This window comes from Ascaphus truei, chromosome 5, assembly GCF_040206685.1.
Source record: "Ascaphus truei isolate aAscTru1 chromosome 5, aAscTru1.hap1, whole genome shotgun sequence".
Lineage (NCBI taxonomy): Eukaryota > Metazoa > Chordata > Amphibia > Anura > Ascaphidae > Ascaphus > Ascaphus truei.
In genome coordinates this window covers 83,882,173-83,899,739 of record NC_134487.1, presented here as the reverse complement: position 1 = coordinate 83,899,739, position 17,567 = coordinate 83,882,173, and the positions used below count along the sequence as shown (strand labels likewise).

General features: G+C 38.2%; 1 protein-coding gene across 1 annotated transcript; it reads left to right on the top strand.

Moving 5' to 3' along the window:
* The first annotated feature begins 248 nt into the window (after window positions 1-248).
* Window positions 249-5,040, top strand: AMIGO2 (adhesion molecule with Ig like domain 2). Its single transcript, XM_075600138.1, has 2 exons — window positions 249-468; window positions 813-5,040. The coding sequence occupies exon 2, from the start codon at window positions 972-974 to the stop codon at window positions 2,535-2,537; it is 1,566 nt and encodes a 521-aa protein (XP_075456253.1). The 5' UTR covers window positions 249-468; window positions 813-971; the 3' UTR covers window positions 2,538-5,040.
* The last annotated feature ends 12,527 nt before the right edge of the window (window positions 5,041-17,567 follow it).

Below are 17,567 nucleotides of genomic sequence, written 5' to 3'. Positions count from 1 at the left end.
CAGGGTAACTCTGAAATGGAATTTGCTTACATTACACGGACATTTTTTAAGCGAACAGTGAAAGGTAAAAAGCAGGGGAGGATGGGAGGCAACATCCGATTTTAATAGGGGAGACAGAAGATAGGGGGATGGGCACCAACGCCTGTAGACATAGTCAGCATCTGTGCAGTCTATGACTTCTGTGATTCCTGCAGCCAATCACATTGCACGGGGGGACTGGGGCGGGCACAGCTCAGATTAGAATACGCCTATCGCACGAAGGCAGCTCTGATCAAACTGGGAGCTGGATACGTACAGTGGGCAGCAGCAGTCAAACCTGCTTCTGTTCTCAGCGGTGTCCGTGTGTTCTAAGAAATCACCATAGAGCAAGGCATGAAGACAAAGAGGAAAGAGCAAAGGCTGGCATTTCCTTACCCACATGCCGACATCAGCTGGTGGACTGTTCTATCACATATCCCCTTGATTCAGGTAAAATGAGTTTATGTGGATTTGTGTCGTTTTAATATGGCAATGTTAGGATTTAAGTACCACAATGCTGTGCAGATGTAAATATAGCACCATGCAAACTTTTTAATATGCTCACATACTTAATGTTTTCAATTGTGTTGTAGTTTGTATGAATACGTCTATATTCTTGTCTTATTAATATAGTATTGTAAAGCAGATTACTGTACAGCAGTTCACAAGCGATGCCTTAGTGGGACTGAGCGTTAATCACCTGAGCCTAACAAACAAGTTAACACTGGTGTTGCTGGGAAGCTAAATGTTTTGGTGTTGTTGTGTTCACTAAACTCGGTCTGTTTATTTTTCAGTAACTTAGTTTGAATGAATGCCAAGCAGGGATGGAATCTGCAAGGTTAATCTCGCTGGACTGACGTCCCCTGTAATGTATAGAATACCTGCAAGGATAAATACATGAATATTGTGTGTTAACGAGTACTGGGGACAAGGTTGAGAGAGAGAAAGCCACAATGTCTTTCAGTTATGGATTATTGGCAACAAAACTTGCGATTGTCAAAACAAACTGCAAAGGACTTGCGTATATGTTTCTGCTGTTTCTAAGCATCTGTGGTGGTGGTGCTACTGGGGCGTGTCCTTCAGCTTGCATCTGTGCCAGTGACATAGTGAGCTGCACAAACAAGAACCTGTCTTTGGTACCCAGGACCATTTTTAAATTCATTAAAAGGCTGGATTTAAGCTACAACAAAATTGGCTTTTTGGACCCAGACTGGTTTCCGGTCTTGTTTGATAAACTGCACACCTTGATACTAAATCATAATACTGTTAGCAGCATCTCCACTGGCAGCTTCTCCACAATTCCAAATGTGAGGCACCTGGACTTGTCATCGAATCACATGAGGACACTGAGCAATCCTGTATTTCAAGAGCTGAAAATGTTAGAAGTGCTTTTGCTTTATAACAATCAGATAACACATATCGATCCTGGTGCTTTTGGAGGACTACACAAATTGCAGAAATTGTACCTAAGCCGTAACTCAGTGACACATTTCCCAATGGACTTATTTGTTGGCAGAAGCAAACTTGCAGAACTCGAGTTGTTGGACATATCTTACAACAACTTGCAAACAGTACCTGTCCAGCAAATAAGTTTAGTTGCAGCTAGGCAACTTAGTGGCATTTACATGCACGAGAACCCCTTTTTCTGTGACTGTCCTTTAAACTCAATGTTAAACTTTTGGTATCGCAGACACTTCAGCCCTATTGTTGATTTTAAAAATGAATATAGCTGTGTTTTGCAATCCGACCCTAAGAGTAGCACCAAACATTTTCTAATTGAAGAGAGCTTCCTGAATTGCTCTGCAGGCACTGTCAATGGGTCTTTTCATGCTTTCGGACTCCTTTATGAGGCACAGGTTGGAGAAAGGCTGGTGGTGCATTGTGACAGCAGAATAATAGATTCAAGTACACAGTTCATCTGGGTGAGCCCAGACGACAGAATACTGGAACCAGATACCAAGACTGATCATTTTCACGTGTTTTACAATGGGAGTCTAGAAATTGAAGATGCCCAAATTGAGGATTCTGGAGTGTATTCATGCATTGCAATAGACAAGAAAAGGCTGCTTAATGAGACCATAGCTATTAGAATAACAGTCAGTAATTTTACAGTCAACAAATCCCATGCTCATGAGGCATTCAACACTGCTTTCACTACACTTGCTGCTTGTGTAGTCAGCATCGTTTTGGTACTGCTCTATCTTTATCTCACACCCTGCAAGTGCTGTTGCAAGTCTAGAAAAGAGCAAAAGAAACAGAATCAAAGCAGTGCTCATTCGTCTATTTTAAGTGCCACCCCATCACATGAGCCCCACCCAGAAAGGAAGTCCAGCACTGGCAAAAGGGTGGTGTTCCTGGAACCTGTCAAAGAGTCAGAGCAAGGACAGAATGGCAAAGTAAGACTGATCCCTAGTGACAATCTCACAGCAGAGAGCATCTTAAAAACCAGCCGATCAAAGTGTGACTCAGATTCGATAAGCTCAGTTTTCTCTGATGCCCCTTTCATTGCGTCAGTGTAACAGTCTGCTTGCTTTTGCTCTTTAAAGTCAGATCTGTGCACTTGGCACCCCCAAGGCATCAATAACTCACAAGTAAAATATACAGTAACAAACATTAATCAATGCCTGGATTTATCAAACAAAGATGCTCATTTAATAAAGAGGGAATGAATGTAATATGATTTCAATAGGTAAAAGCACACAGTAGAAAGTCAATTATTTAAATTCAGGAATTACCCCACTTTACAATGGTAATATATTCTCTACCTGCCTTTGTTTTCTACATACAGTATCTTCCGTTGTAGGAAGATGAGTTTGTTTTATATATATAATTACTAATGACCCTTTAACATGCATTTAAACAGCAGGCTATGAAATTGTTGTTGTAGGGTATTAATGTTCATCTGATTAAAAAGGGAAGACAGATGTCCAGGGCATAATTAAAGTATTTAACCTCATCTGTACCGTGGGAGCCAGCAACACATTCCAGACCAGTGTTGCTGGTCCCTCTGACACTGAATGGGTTAAACAGAAGTTATGAAAATGAATCTCAAACAAATCTTTATCTGCACCATTTAGATTTGATGTTGTAATGGCTTTTTAATTATATTTTTAATCAAATATCTAAATAGCTACATCCAATTGTTTATTAAACAAACGAGAAGTAGGAAAGCCTTATCTATCATATTTATGTCAGTCCAGTTTTGCCAAGGTAATGGATTATATTTTCTTATATTTTTGCTAGGTATTTTTAGATCTAGATAAAGTAATACAACCATTTGCTATGCAAAGTGGTTATATAAAACTAAATGTTAGCAATGACACAATTATTGAAAGAGATACATTGTCATACTAGTGTTTATTATCTACACAAATGCTCAAATTTGGAAGGGTCGAAATTCTAGACATGATAACCTGTAATTCTAGTGACGCAAAATGTAATACTGTTATGTAGGTCAAGGTGATAAATGTAATAACAATTTGTATAATCTGTTGTTCCTATGTCTCTGTTTTACATTGCAGTAAATAATGTTGAAATATTCAGTCCGCTGAGTATAAAGTGGATTTCTTCGGTTTAGGTAGTTTTTATGCTAAATTCAACTAGAAAGGTACCACAAATCAATTGGTCCATTGTACAGTAAAGAATGTTTATTTTAAAATGACTTCAGCTCTAGGAGATAAAAAAAAAAAAACTATCCTATACTGTGTGCTGGTGATAACACAGATTATTCACATAACAACATAAAAGGAAAATAATAGTTCAATTAGATCTTCATTGTGTGGTAGGCACTTATTTGTGTCTGTAATATTTTTTATAGTCATGAACTATTGACTAGTTTTACCCAAGCCAATTCCTATGAGATATTGTGGTTGGCAGAAAGGAAATTGACGTAATGTTCAGTCAAAGCAATGTTTTTGTTTGTTTTAAAGTCCTGTAATAAAAATCATACAGCAGCTAAAACATTTAATACTCTCATTTACAATATTTTCCATCATTTTAAACTGTAGTTTACCTCCCTAGGAGAAATGTATCTTTTTAATACTTTAAATTTAAAAGATTTAAGTTGAGAGATTACTGGTTTTCTGTTGTTATCCATTGTCGATAGGTGATGTTTGTATGCATCTTATCACAGTGGGCTGTGATTTAAATAAAGCAAACATTAGATCATGGGAATTTGAATAGAACAAATGCCATTGGATTGTTGAATATGAAATATGTTACAAAATAAAGTAATTAAGCGATTAATTGTTAAAGTACTGGTTACATTGCATCTACGGTCATATTTATTGTATTAATGGCATTCTGCATTCAGAGTTTATTATTATTATCCGTCATGCATGTCTGCTCTAATATTTGAATTAAAAACATGATTGCACCCAAAAGAGATACATTTTAAGATGTTTAAGTAGTATCCCTGGTTGCATTTTGAACTCTCACGTGTGTCAAATGCATGAAGAACTCTCTCAAATTTCACTACTCACTGCTATGAAGATTGAAGGAGTTTTTTGTAACGTTTTACAAGCTTCATTGCAGGTTGTGAAAGCTGTTATTGGACAATAGTACATTTGAAGAAGAGACCTACAAGGTTTCAAAAGCTTAATACACTATATTTCATTGAGGAAGATTATTGGTTCAATTGATTCATTATCCCGAAAGATGTAGGCCAGTTTTGCAACAGTGGAAACATTTGTCCAGCTTTGCATCAAATTACATTATTAATGAATATTAATGGAATAATACTATTGTTAAATCTTTTAACAAGTGCAAAACCGGCGTACACCTTTTAGTATTGTTACAGGATGTTAATCTCTGCTTCAATTCAAACACCTGCAGGAACTTTTACTAAGGTAAGAAAGTACCAAGGTGAAAATAATCACATGAATCCAACGTTGATTTTATTTGTGTCACTGCAGTATTGTTGTAATGTAGTGTATCAAACACATTTAAGGATTTGCATTGCAATTTAATATTTTTTGTTTATTTTTTTGATAAAGTCTTTGATATATAATCATATGATACAAATAGTCACTTTATCATTTGTGGTAAAACTGTTCATATGTAGAGACAAACATTATCATAATGTTCCCTTTTTCGTGTTTCATTCCCAAGAACTGACTACTGTTTATTACAGATGACAGGCTACCTACTTATACCTTATTTGCTTATACCCTATTTGTTGTTGCTTAACCAGGCTGACAGAAAAACTGAAGCAGCAGCAGCACTGTGCGGTACCATCATTAAAAATCGACTTCCCCAGATGTTACATACGTAGTTACATACTGTAGTAGATGTGGTGAAACAAGACATATGTCCATCAAGTTCAACCTATGCTTCGTTTAGACCACAGATACTTATCCTATATTTGTATTAACAGTATTTTTATCAAGAGGACGGCAAAAAAATAAAACCAGGGAAGCATCATCCAATTCTGTCTCATAAGGGGGAAATGAAATTCCTTCCCAACTCCAAATAATGGCAATCAGATTTCTCCCTGGATGAATATTCTTCCCATGTTTACTTACTGTATTTGGTATATCCCCTGTAAACCTTTCCAAAAAGATATATAACGGTTTTTTTTTACATATCAGTTGTGTCTGCCATCACACTCTCCATGGGTAATGAATTCCACATTTAACTGCTCTTACTGTAAAATATCCATTTCCTTTGTTGTTGGTGAAATCACCTGTCCTCCAATTTTAAGGGATAACCCCTTGGGATGAATAGTTATTTTTAAGCTCCTTGTATTGTTCCCGAATATATTTGTATATAGTTATCATATCCCTTCTAAGGCTAAGGCCCCGCTCCCTCAGTCAGCGCGCCCGCACTGCAGACAGGCAGGGCGCTGACAGACACAGACTGCGATATGCGGTCTGTAGGGAGCGGGAGCCTTAGCGGGAGGGGGGCGGGAGTGGGAGGCGTGGTTTGAGCGGAGGGACCCGCTACTCCCCCCCCCTCCCTCCACGGGCTTGGGCTCGGTCTGCAGGACAGGAGGGAGCTGCTGAGGGCTGCTGGAAGGTAAGCAGCTTCCTCCTCTTTCCCCCACAAATGCCCTCCTCACACACGCTGACACTGAGATGCTGACACTGAGACACAGACACACACACACCACCCCCTACTTTGTGTAGGAAGCTGTCTGACAGCTCCCGCTCCCGCCCCAGCCGCTGATTGGCTCATCAGCGCACCACGTGACGCGTCACCGCTCGGGATCACAATTTTCTTGCATCCCCTGGCTGCTTACGCGTCACAGTGCGTAGTGAGCCGTGCAGCGAGGGGGGACTGGGACCTGCTCGGGAGGATTCCCCTGCTGGTGGGGAACGCTCATGTGGCGCAGCGGGTCCCAGCCCTTACACGCCTCTTTTCTAATGTAAACAAATCTAAATGAGCTAGCCTCTCCTCATAAGTCAGATTTTCCATCCCTTTTATTAATTTGGTGGCTCTGCTCTGCATTTTTTCTCTGTCCATAATGTCTTTTTTTATGGAGTGGTGCCCAAAACTGTACTCCATATTCAAGGTGCAGTCTTACTTAGGCTGCGCTTGTAGTGCCCGGCGATGGCGACGCGAGGTCGCACCAAAACAAATATATTGAATCCGTCGCATGCGCTTATAGTAAGCACGACGGCGACGTAGCGAGAAAAAAATTTGGAAGCCAGTGAAATTTGATCTTGGGAGAGACAGTCGCCACATGTGACTGTCTCTACACCAATCACAGAGCGCCGACTGCGCTCTGCACTTTGCACTCTGCCCTCCTCCCTCCCCATTCATGACATCACTGGCCTTGTCGCCAGCAACGTCGCTCAAAACTAAAGTCCAACTTTTGCCAGTGGCGATGGCGACAGGTGACATCATCGGTCGCGGCGCCGGCACTATAAATGCGGCATAATGCTTTAAAGAGGAGAATAATTATGTTTACTTCCCTTCCATCAATTCCCAGTTTAATGCAAGATAAGATCTCATTTGCCTTTGCAGCAACTGCATGACATTGGGCACTTATGCTAAGCCTGCTGTCTTCAAGCACTTCTAAATCCTTCTCCATCCAGCATTTACAGTACCTACTTTTTCCCCATTTAATTTGCAAGTTTCTTGTTGATTCATGTTTCCCAAATGCATAACCATAAATGTATCTGTATATCATCTGCCATTTACCTGCCCAAGTTTTCAGTCTATCCAAGTCCTTCTGGACTGTCAAAAGAATTCCCTATCTTTGCTAAATATCATGCTATTTGTGAGCCAAATTGTACAGGTAAGGGACTGAAAATATTTATACAAATAGACCCCAGAAGTAGGCCCAGCTTAATGATCATCTTAAACAAGTTGTTTAAAAAACATCACAACTGCTGGTTTAAATTTTAAGGGTCATGCTAATGGTGGATATCAAAATCCACACAACACACACCATCTCTTGGTCATTTGCAGAAAACGAGAAAGCTGCATGGAGTCTCCAAGTGCACGTTTTGTATAAAAATGACAGTGAACTGCTTTGTGCAAATTCATTGTGTATAAACGTTTATCATTTGTAAATACCACCAATATGACACCATGGGGGTACTTTATGAAATTTTGAGATGCAAAAATACTGCATCACATTTATTAATGAAAAACATTACAACAGTTGACTTTTTCTAGTTTGATAAATATGGTGCTGTACTGTATATTTACAACTGTATTCACCCTGGTTTTGCTGCCAGAAGCTATACAGAAATGAGTTATTTCTGTTCTGTAACTGCTGGTTTTTTTAACATATAATTAGACATTGACATAATGCTGACAAATAACATTAGACAGTGGAGTATATACTGTACAAAATGTAATAGGACTTTCCAATGCACTTTACACATGTGGATTTTGCCAAGTGATTCTTTCCCGGCATGCACAGGGAAAAGCATTATGTTTATACAGTACACTATATTCCAACCTACACTCATCTGTTGCAAATACACCCATTGGAACTGTACAGTGACTGCCTTATAACTATGCACCTTACATGCATACACATTTGTGCACACGGTGGTATGGTCAAATGATAATTTGAATCTGTTTACCCCTAAAATAGTCATAATTGTTTGGAATATTGTAGAACATTTGAGAGATATTATAGCTATGATTATTGTTTTCTCCAATAGTAAATGATTAACTCAAACATAGATGAGTTATTGCTTTTCCTCTGTCCCTTTTACAAAGTTTCCCTTAATTGAATTAAAAGTAATCCAGATATTGGTGATGTTATTATGCCTATTTTATGGCCAAATATGTATTTTTTTAAATGGTTTTCATATATTAAATATTAATTCAAATAGTGTTAAAGAGTAATAAGATATACAGGATTTTGGTGCCACCTTCAAAAAGCACTTGATCCGTTTTTGTCATTCAGTACAAAAATGTCAAATTATTCTTTTAACAGTGCTTCATATTTTACCATTTGACGCAATCTCATATTATAAATCTGCTCAGGCAATTGACTAAAATAATTATTGAATGTAGGACATCCTGTATGGCCTAATTGTTACACTGCTCTGAATTTAGGTAAACTTCAATAGCAAATTGCTTATTCATCTATGTCTATAACTAAAACATTATACTACATGTTCAATTTTCTAGTACTTACAAAATAGAGTTGTGAGTCATGGAAACATTGCTTCTATATCAGGCCACTTCTGGATGGTGCTCTCACATACATGTAAATGCCATGATTCTGAGCATATAAGGAACATAAATTGGAGATTTCAGCACCGATACAAAGGTTGTGGGTATTCTGTCACATCTTCTGAATGAACACATCTTATTTAACGTGTCGCTCTTTAATACTTGTGTTACCGTTTAAAGAGTTAATAATAAATATGATCCCACTTCTAAAAAGGCGCATATATAGTGAAAGAAAGGGGAAAATAAAAATATTGTCTAGTATTTTGGTAATACCAAAATTAGAAAAATAGCTCTCTTTCAAATGGACTCCCATTTATTTTATATACAGTATTGCATGCCTTTAGCACTCAGCAGTGTAAATCAAGGTTCAGTGCAGGCAGTCTAGAAAAAAAAGGAATATATGTAATACTCAAACATATACTTCACGAACAGAAAAAAATGTAATTTATTACGATCAGAGTTATCTAAATGTAAAAGATGGATAGGAAATAGTGTAAAAGCTGTTTAGCCTAGTGCCTGATAGCGTGCACTGTTCTTGGGGTCTTCTGTGGTGCCTCCATTACATCACTTGTGGTGGTGTCACTTATACTTCTTGCGATCATAGGCAAACTCACTCTCACTCAATGCATTTTGTGGTCCTCCTACTTCAGGAGTTTGTCCTAACCTTCCCCTATCTCTATTTATACAGTATTATTAATTGCCAGACATTTTAGATACATATTTTGTATATGTGTTTACTTTACAAAAATTACATTGACAAAAGTTTCTATAAAAAACAAAAAGTGTAATACAATCCATGCAAAATTATATATAAAAATCAAGAAAAAGGGTATCTATTTGTAATACAGTTATCACCAAACCTAAAGTTTTTCATTATAACTATAAAACCAATGTTATGTTAAAGGGGGGAAAAACACATTAAAAATGTATATAAAACCATTTTGTTCCATAAAATCTTTATATACAGGAATTGGAAAACTTTATAATACAAACATATACTTTAAGAATTAAACAACACATTTATGTTTTATATTTTTTGTTTTTAGAAAAACTTTTATCCATATAATTTTTGTAAAATAAAGATTTAGTATGTGGCACCAATGAGCTATGAATATGTTAAACCACTGTTTATCTAAAATGGCTAGCAATTATTATTATTAATAATAATAATAATAATACACTATAGAGAAACCCCAGCTACTGCTTGCAATAGTGAATTAATAATGATGGGTGTAGGTGCTGATGGGGCAATATAAGAATGATAAACAATGGAGGAAAGAACCCCAGTAGAGCACTCATACACTGTGTTGAGATGATGGTGTAAATTTAAAACTAAACTTTATTAGAAACATAGTAAAACAATGGGGATTAAAATAGGATTAAACTCTGTATCACTACGCTTAATTACCTAAGGGATATGATAGTCCCCAGGTAGGTAGTCGTTATTCAAGTGTTGCTTGAGTACACTAGCCCCCAGCCACCTTAATTAGGGAAACCTGGGGGAAAGCTAGATTGAGGGATTATACTATTCTTATATGGAATGCCAATTATATACTTGTAGTGCATTGGTGCAATAGTATTGAAATGACACTGCTAATGGTGGGTTGATTGCACAGCCTGTAGTTAGCAATAGAGTGTCATTTAAATCTTGATAAGATAATGCACCTATGTTGCCTTAGGGTTAAATAAACAGTGTGAATTACTGCCCCAAGGATACACAACAGCTATAGCTCTAGGTCATATTGTTAAAACCTCTAGCTCTAGCTGATATTGCACAGTGTAGTAATAATAAAGTGTGGAAAAAAAGGATTAGTATTATAAAAGGCGCCAACATGAAAGGATATAATCACCACCAGGAGGAGACCGATGAGGATTCCAGGTGATAAAGATGTGCTTAAAAAAAGAGTAAAAAAACACAGGACATAGTGTAATACTGTTAAAACAAACAACATATACTAATACTAATTATATATCAGCTGAGATCAAGGGTGAATTGAAAATAACAACATTTAATAAAATAATTAAAACACTGGACATACAAAACATATACAAATGAAAATTACAATGGGTAACAATTAGGGACAATTAATATGGGACCATGTAACAGCTGCACTGGGAGAATTGCCCACTCACCGGACGAAAGATATATACAAGCAGTGGATATATCTGAGAGTATCCCCTCTCTTTCTCCAGCTACCACTGCTACCGCATCAGCATCAGGGCCAGGGAGATGGTTGCAGCACGCCTGACTGTATGTGCGTCTCTCAATCCTCGTTTCCCCGCAGCTTGGCAGGTTTAGCCCGGTGGATTTGTGCAGCTCCCACCACTGCTGCGCCGAGTTTTGGGCCAAAGGAAAAAGCTGTACACGCCGGACAGCGTGGGCCTCCCTCCGCACTGGCGTTCTCTCCTCGCGGTAGTTTCCAAACAGCAGATTCGAGCGGATTTGATGATAGTCAACAGCAGATTCGTCACGGAACTTTGCAGGCAATTGCAATGCACTGGTTCAGGTCTCCACGAATTAACCCTACGCGTTTCGAGAGCGAGCTGCTCTCTTCCTCAGGGGTTCTAACAATGTGTCCCACAGTGTCCTCTTATATAGGTGTCCGAATAAATCCAATTACCACCCTAATTTAATTGTTGCACATGCGCAATCAACAGTGTGTGGAAATCAATGTCCCTTTACTCACACATGTGCAGTGGTTCTCAATAGTGGAAAAACAAATATAAACATGTTAAAAATAACGATCTCAGCTGTATATATATATATATAAACATATTATAATGTGTATATGATGAATTATAGCACTAAATTGGTGATAATAAATAAAGATATAAACCAAACGGTGAAGTGTGTATTTGTGTAATATGTTATAGTGAGTACTGTGTAAAAAATAGCACTGAAAATAGTGCTGTGAGGATACTTTAAATTAAGATGTGAAATAATGTGTATATAGAACATATATAATGTACTATGTGATTTTAATAAATATAATCTCCTATACAATTTGCGATTAAAAAATGTGTGTTAATAAACAATGAATTATATATCATATAATATTTGTGTGAAAATATATATGTGTAGTGATTTATAAATATATAAAAGAAAATGAATATATATATAATGTGCATAAACTACAGGTTTAAAAATTATAAAAAAAAAAAAAAAATTTCTTTTTTTTAAATTAAATATATGTGCTTATAAAGTGACAATTTTTATTAATTTAATGTGAAAACATGATGTTTCTACCAATATTTTACTTTATTAGAAATTACACCAGTTAATAAAAATTACACCAATTAATAAAAAATGTATGCAATACAATATTTATACAATAATATTTATCATCTTTATACTAATTGTATGCACTACAATATTTGTACATTAATATCATTTTTGTTACACCCTTTAATGTAAGAATCAAGAATACAAACAGAAGGGACAATCTACTATTTAAAATTACTGTACCAGAAAAGGTTTCAAATCGAAGTCAACGTTGAGGCCAAGTGGGGATAGGGTCTTTAGCTCGTAAATCCAATAAGACTCCCGTCTCCCCAATTGGCCTACAGCGTTTCCTCCTCTCCAGTTTGGGGTGATGGTCTCAATTGCCGTACATTTCAAACCAGTGGGGTCTTGGTTGTGCACTTGTTGAAAATGATAAGATACGTTGTGCGTTGTTAACCCTCTCCTAATGTTATATATATGTTCATATATGCGTCTTTGGACGGGTCTGGTAGTCATACCCACATATTGCAGACCACATGGAGACTCCAAGAGATATATTACAAATGAACTTTTACAAGAAATGTGTTGTTGAATGGTATAATTTTTGGATGTCTTATTAGATGTGTATTGAGATGTTTTACTGCTATATTTGCACGCAGTACACCTATTGCATGGGAAGTAGCCTTTATTTGTGACATTATTACGTAACTTTGGTTCTAAAGATGGGCAGCTAGGGGCTAATTTGCGTCCGATATTTGGAGCTCTAGTAAATACTATCTGAGGATGTTCTGGCAATATCCCTTCAAGTTCTTTATCTTTTTTGAGGATGGGCCAATATTTTTTAAATATTTTCCTTATATTTGGTGCCATCTGATTGTATTGTGTTATAAAACTAATATTAGCATTTTTGTTTTTATCTTTGTTCTTATACTGTAAAAGATTGGATCTTTCCATCGCTGCCACTTCTGTTATCGTATTGTCAAGATCTTTAGAAGAATACTCTCTATCTAGAAATTTTTGCTTTAAATCTTTGGCTTGACTTTGAAATGTTTTGGCACATGAACTATTCCTTTTAAGTCTGATAAATTGTCCCTTGGGTATATTTTTAACCCAAGAGGGATTATGGTGACTGCGTGCATGGAGATAATTGTTTGCCTGTACGTTCTTAAAATAAGTGCAAGTTGCTATTTGATCATGATCGGCCGAAATGATGTAAATGAGTAAATCTAAATATTCTATAGATGTTGAACTAGAATTAAAGGTGAATGTCTAGCTGATATTGCACAGTGTAGTAATAATAAAGTGTGCTGCACTTCTAAAACCTGTTGCTATCTGCAGTAGGTGATAGATTAAATAGAGCACCATATAGACAAATGGTGGCAGTTGCTATATAATCTGCCCCAGACCTGAAGGGTGTGCTATTTAACCATATAAGATTGTGAACTGACTTAATCAGTAGATTGAAATAAACCTAATTTCTGATATAGAGCACCATGTGTACCTGGAAATCCCTGTATGGGAGTTACTGTGCAGAGTAGTTGGTGTATAGGTGTAAAAACAATTCAGCTCAGCAAGTGTAGAACATGAACCGTACCTTAACAGCCCTGGTTAGAGCTACTCTGCTGTAACAGTGAATGGTAGTGAGCAACAGCACAGGTAAGTATACTCTACAGCTGCTGTATAGCTTGTCAGTATAGATATATATAATCCCTAGAAAAGGAGGCTCCCTTAGACCATCGGGTAATACAGGAGTGTAAACTGTGCAGGAGCTGAGTCTCAGTGCTGCCTGCTCTGTCATTAAGCATAGATAGCAGTGTCTGTATCAGAGGGCTCAGTGCCTGCAGCTAACTGAGGAGTTCTGCCGACGTGCACGTTTCGCTAGTAGTGCTTAATCATGGCCAGTGTGGAGGCTGTTTATCTAAAATGGCTAGCAATTATTATTAATAATAATTAATAATAATAATAACACACCCCAGAAGAAGTAGAAGGACAACATAAGGTGAAGGGGAGAACTTGCCTGAGATCCTATGGACCAGAAGTGACGCCACCGGAAGTAATGTAATGGAGGCACCACAGAGGACACAGAGAGCAGTGAATGCTATCAGGCATTGGGCTAAACACCTTTTATACTAATATTTCCTGTGCACCTTTTTATATTTAGAAAAATGTGAGTGTGTAATAAATGATGTTTTTTTTTTTCTATACGGGAAGTATATGTTTGTAGTATTACACTATATTTTCCTTTTGTGGAGACTTTCTGCACAGGGCCTTGATTATACTTGGCAGCACTAAAAGCGTGATTAATGTGCTTGCATTTGAAAGAGAGCACCTTCTTCTATTTTTGGAATCCCCAAAATACAGCACTATATTTTGCTATGCATGTCAACAAGTGAACTGAACTTGACATATTCATGAAAGTCCAAGTTAGAAAAAATAAATACTAGTTTTATGCTGCTGATGAAGGATTGAGTGGAATGACATGTTAGAATGCTTCTTACATGCAGGGATGCCACCTTCTACTGAAGGCTAGCCCAGAGATAAATGTTAAAAAATGTATTTATTACCTGCAGCGTCCAACATCTACCAGCATCCTCCAGACATCCTCCTGCATGTCAATATCCCCAGCAACTCATGTCAATATGGCTGCACGGCATAGAATGGCGCCATATTGTCATGACAATGGGATGCTACGTGCCATTACGCAGCGACAAGTTGCCATGACAACATGACGCCGCTTGACGCAGTTGCATCCCATTGTCATGGCAACACAGCGCCATTTGACGCTGCGTAGCCATGTTGACATCAATATCGCCACCTGGAGATTAACAAGGTACAGGGCCGTCTTAACAGCATTATAGGCCCCTGGGCAAAGCAGTGCACTGGGCCCTGCCTACACAACCACTCACAGGAATAAAAATGTAAGCCGTTAATTGCCTCCTGCAAATCCGTTACAATATTCTGCTTCCATAACATTGCAAGCAATAAAAACAGCAACATTTCTCTCGCGAATGCAGACATGCCAACTCTCCGCTACAAGTCGTAATTTTTCTCCTTCTACCGAGTTAGCGGGAGATTTGAATGTGATCAGAAAATTAGTGTTAAATTCTGGTCTGTGCATAGATTAGCATGGGGTCCCTATGCCCATGGGCAACTGCCCAGCATGCCCATGCATTAAGATGGCACTGACAAGGTAACCTGGAGATACGTGGCCAAAACCTGTAGTCTCCGGGTCAAGCAGGAGTAGTGGCAAACCTGCTTACACATATCTCTTCTACTTAACAATATTCAATTTCAACAAGGTTACAAACAGATTGTATATCATAACTTTTAAAGACAATCTTTAGTTTATAGACGAACAAGTCTGGTTTTGAGTGTATTACTTTAAATGGTACTTTAAAACAACCCAATTCTAACTAATATTGTATATCCCAGAATTGGTTGCTAGAGCTTTAGATACCAGTACTTTCTTCCAGTCAGAATTCAGTAAGGCCCAGATCCACAAAAGGGTGTTAAGTTGCAGCAAGCCTTACTCCCATTCATATGAGTCAAGGTGTGCTAAAGTTTAGCAAACTTTTGTGAATCTGGGCCTTAATCAGAGTATATTGCCAGCTGATCATAGTATAATAGTTATGTAAGTTAAAGATTCTACGGATGTCGCCAGACTTACTGTCCCTGTGACTGCGAGAAAATCCTATGCATTTATTCTGAAGACAAGTCGAAGGTCATTGTGACAGGGCAGAACCCCTGTCTAAAAGGGTTTCAATAGAAAGCCTCTATGGATCTGAGGAATCATGCAGGGAGCTGGTCAATTGCAGCTACAGACAACCAGTCTCCAACTGGCTCATCAGACTGCTAGAAAGGCCTCCTGTACTGTAGGAGAGATCTCTTGAGAACAGAAGGACTGTGCTGCCTGCAAGACACCCTGAAACCAGACTCTCTACATTCAGGTCATAGTGGACCCAGGATTCCGCCAGAGGGGGCCCTCCCCCCAACGGACACAATCCAGAGACTGACATAAAGAGTCCCCTACTTACAGGTACTTCTTTGGACTTTGGGATAATAGGTTGGCAAGAGGCCTATTTTCCCAGGCTGTAGAGAGGGACTGGGAAAGTGAGTTAGCCTTTACAAAGGGATAGGATGTTTGTTTATTTGTGGGCTTCCTTAAACTGTACTATTTAAAGCTATGGGCTGAATAAAAGCCATGGTTTATTTTCCCCAAATATGTCTCCCTGGTTGTACCTCTGCACATGTGTGTTACAGTCATATTAAATGTTGACAGGTCCCCCAGTCCCTCCCTTACATCCGATGTGTGAGCAGAGAAGGAGGAGGCTACAGTGGCACTGCGGGAGGTTGCAGTATTGTGTTATTAGTTATATGTTCAGTAAATCAATCGTTATATACCGGGATTTGTATTATTTCATTGTATTAGGTCCTGTGAAGGGGTTATCCAGCGGCGCTAGGATCCCTCACAGGTGGAGGCACTGTTACCAGATAGAACCAGGTCATCCCAGGCTCCCTTCAGCGGAGGATCAGACCTCCTGTACGCCAGCAGGTAACGCACCACACGTAGTTTCAATAGACACAGGGGAAAGAGGGCTACATAAACAAAGAAAGGCAGTGTTTAAAGCAAGACATTTCTACATTGTATCTTGTATTGAAAACATGTTAAGTTATTGGAATGCAAGGACACAGATACTGTACAACACTATTTGCAGTACTGTATGCAATAAATGAATCCTGTAGGTCTGTACAGATGTAGCAAGACTTTCTGGTTTTGGTGCTGCAAAAAACCCAAGTATAAATCCCCAGCATTTATTTGCAATTTGTGGCTCCTTTGTGGCTACGGAGTATGACAGGCAATGATAATCAGTGCCCAATCTGCTGAACAAACATACTGAATTGCAATTCCATGAATAACTACACCAAAAAATTAGTCAGTCGAGCCACAGACAACAAAGTGCTCATGCGCCGGTAATCTCGCACCACGCCGCGGTGATGGGCGCAGTAAGTCTGGTTACATCTGTATTATACTGTATCATAAAATATATGTTAAAAGCAGCAATACTAAGATAGATATGCAGCCAATAGTATTATGTCAACAGTGCAAATTCTCTCTCTCTCTCTCTCTCTCACACACACACACACACACACACACACATACACACACACACATACACACACACACACAAACACACACACACACACACACACACACACACACACACACGGTAAGGTAATTATGTAATGGAAAATATTACTCTTTGCATGTCACATAAAATAATAGGATGCACCACCTTGACGAACCGAAACATTGGTTCTGTGTCTTTGTTTCACAATATACTCTTTTTTGACCTAACAATTGAGTGCTGCCCGTGTGATTTCGTCTAAACAACTGTATCGTATTTCCTATATATTTTTATATATATATATATATATATATATATATATATATATTAGAGAAAAAGAGAAAAGAAGCGCCCGATCCTTGTGTAAAATCAGATGAACAATATTTAATATATCATGGACAAGACAAATGCACACTTACAATTTGTCTGATAAAATAAAGCATATTATGGGACCTGCCCATGCACCAACTGAGGACTCCTCGATCACTAGGAGCTGCCCGGCCACCGTAGATTCACTGCCAGATATCTGGCAGTGAATCTACGGTGGCCGGGCATCTCCT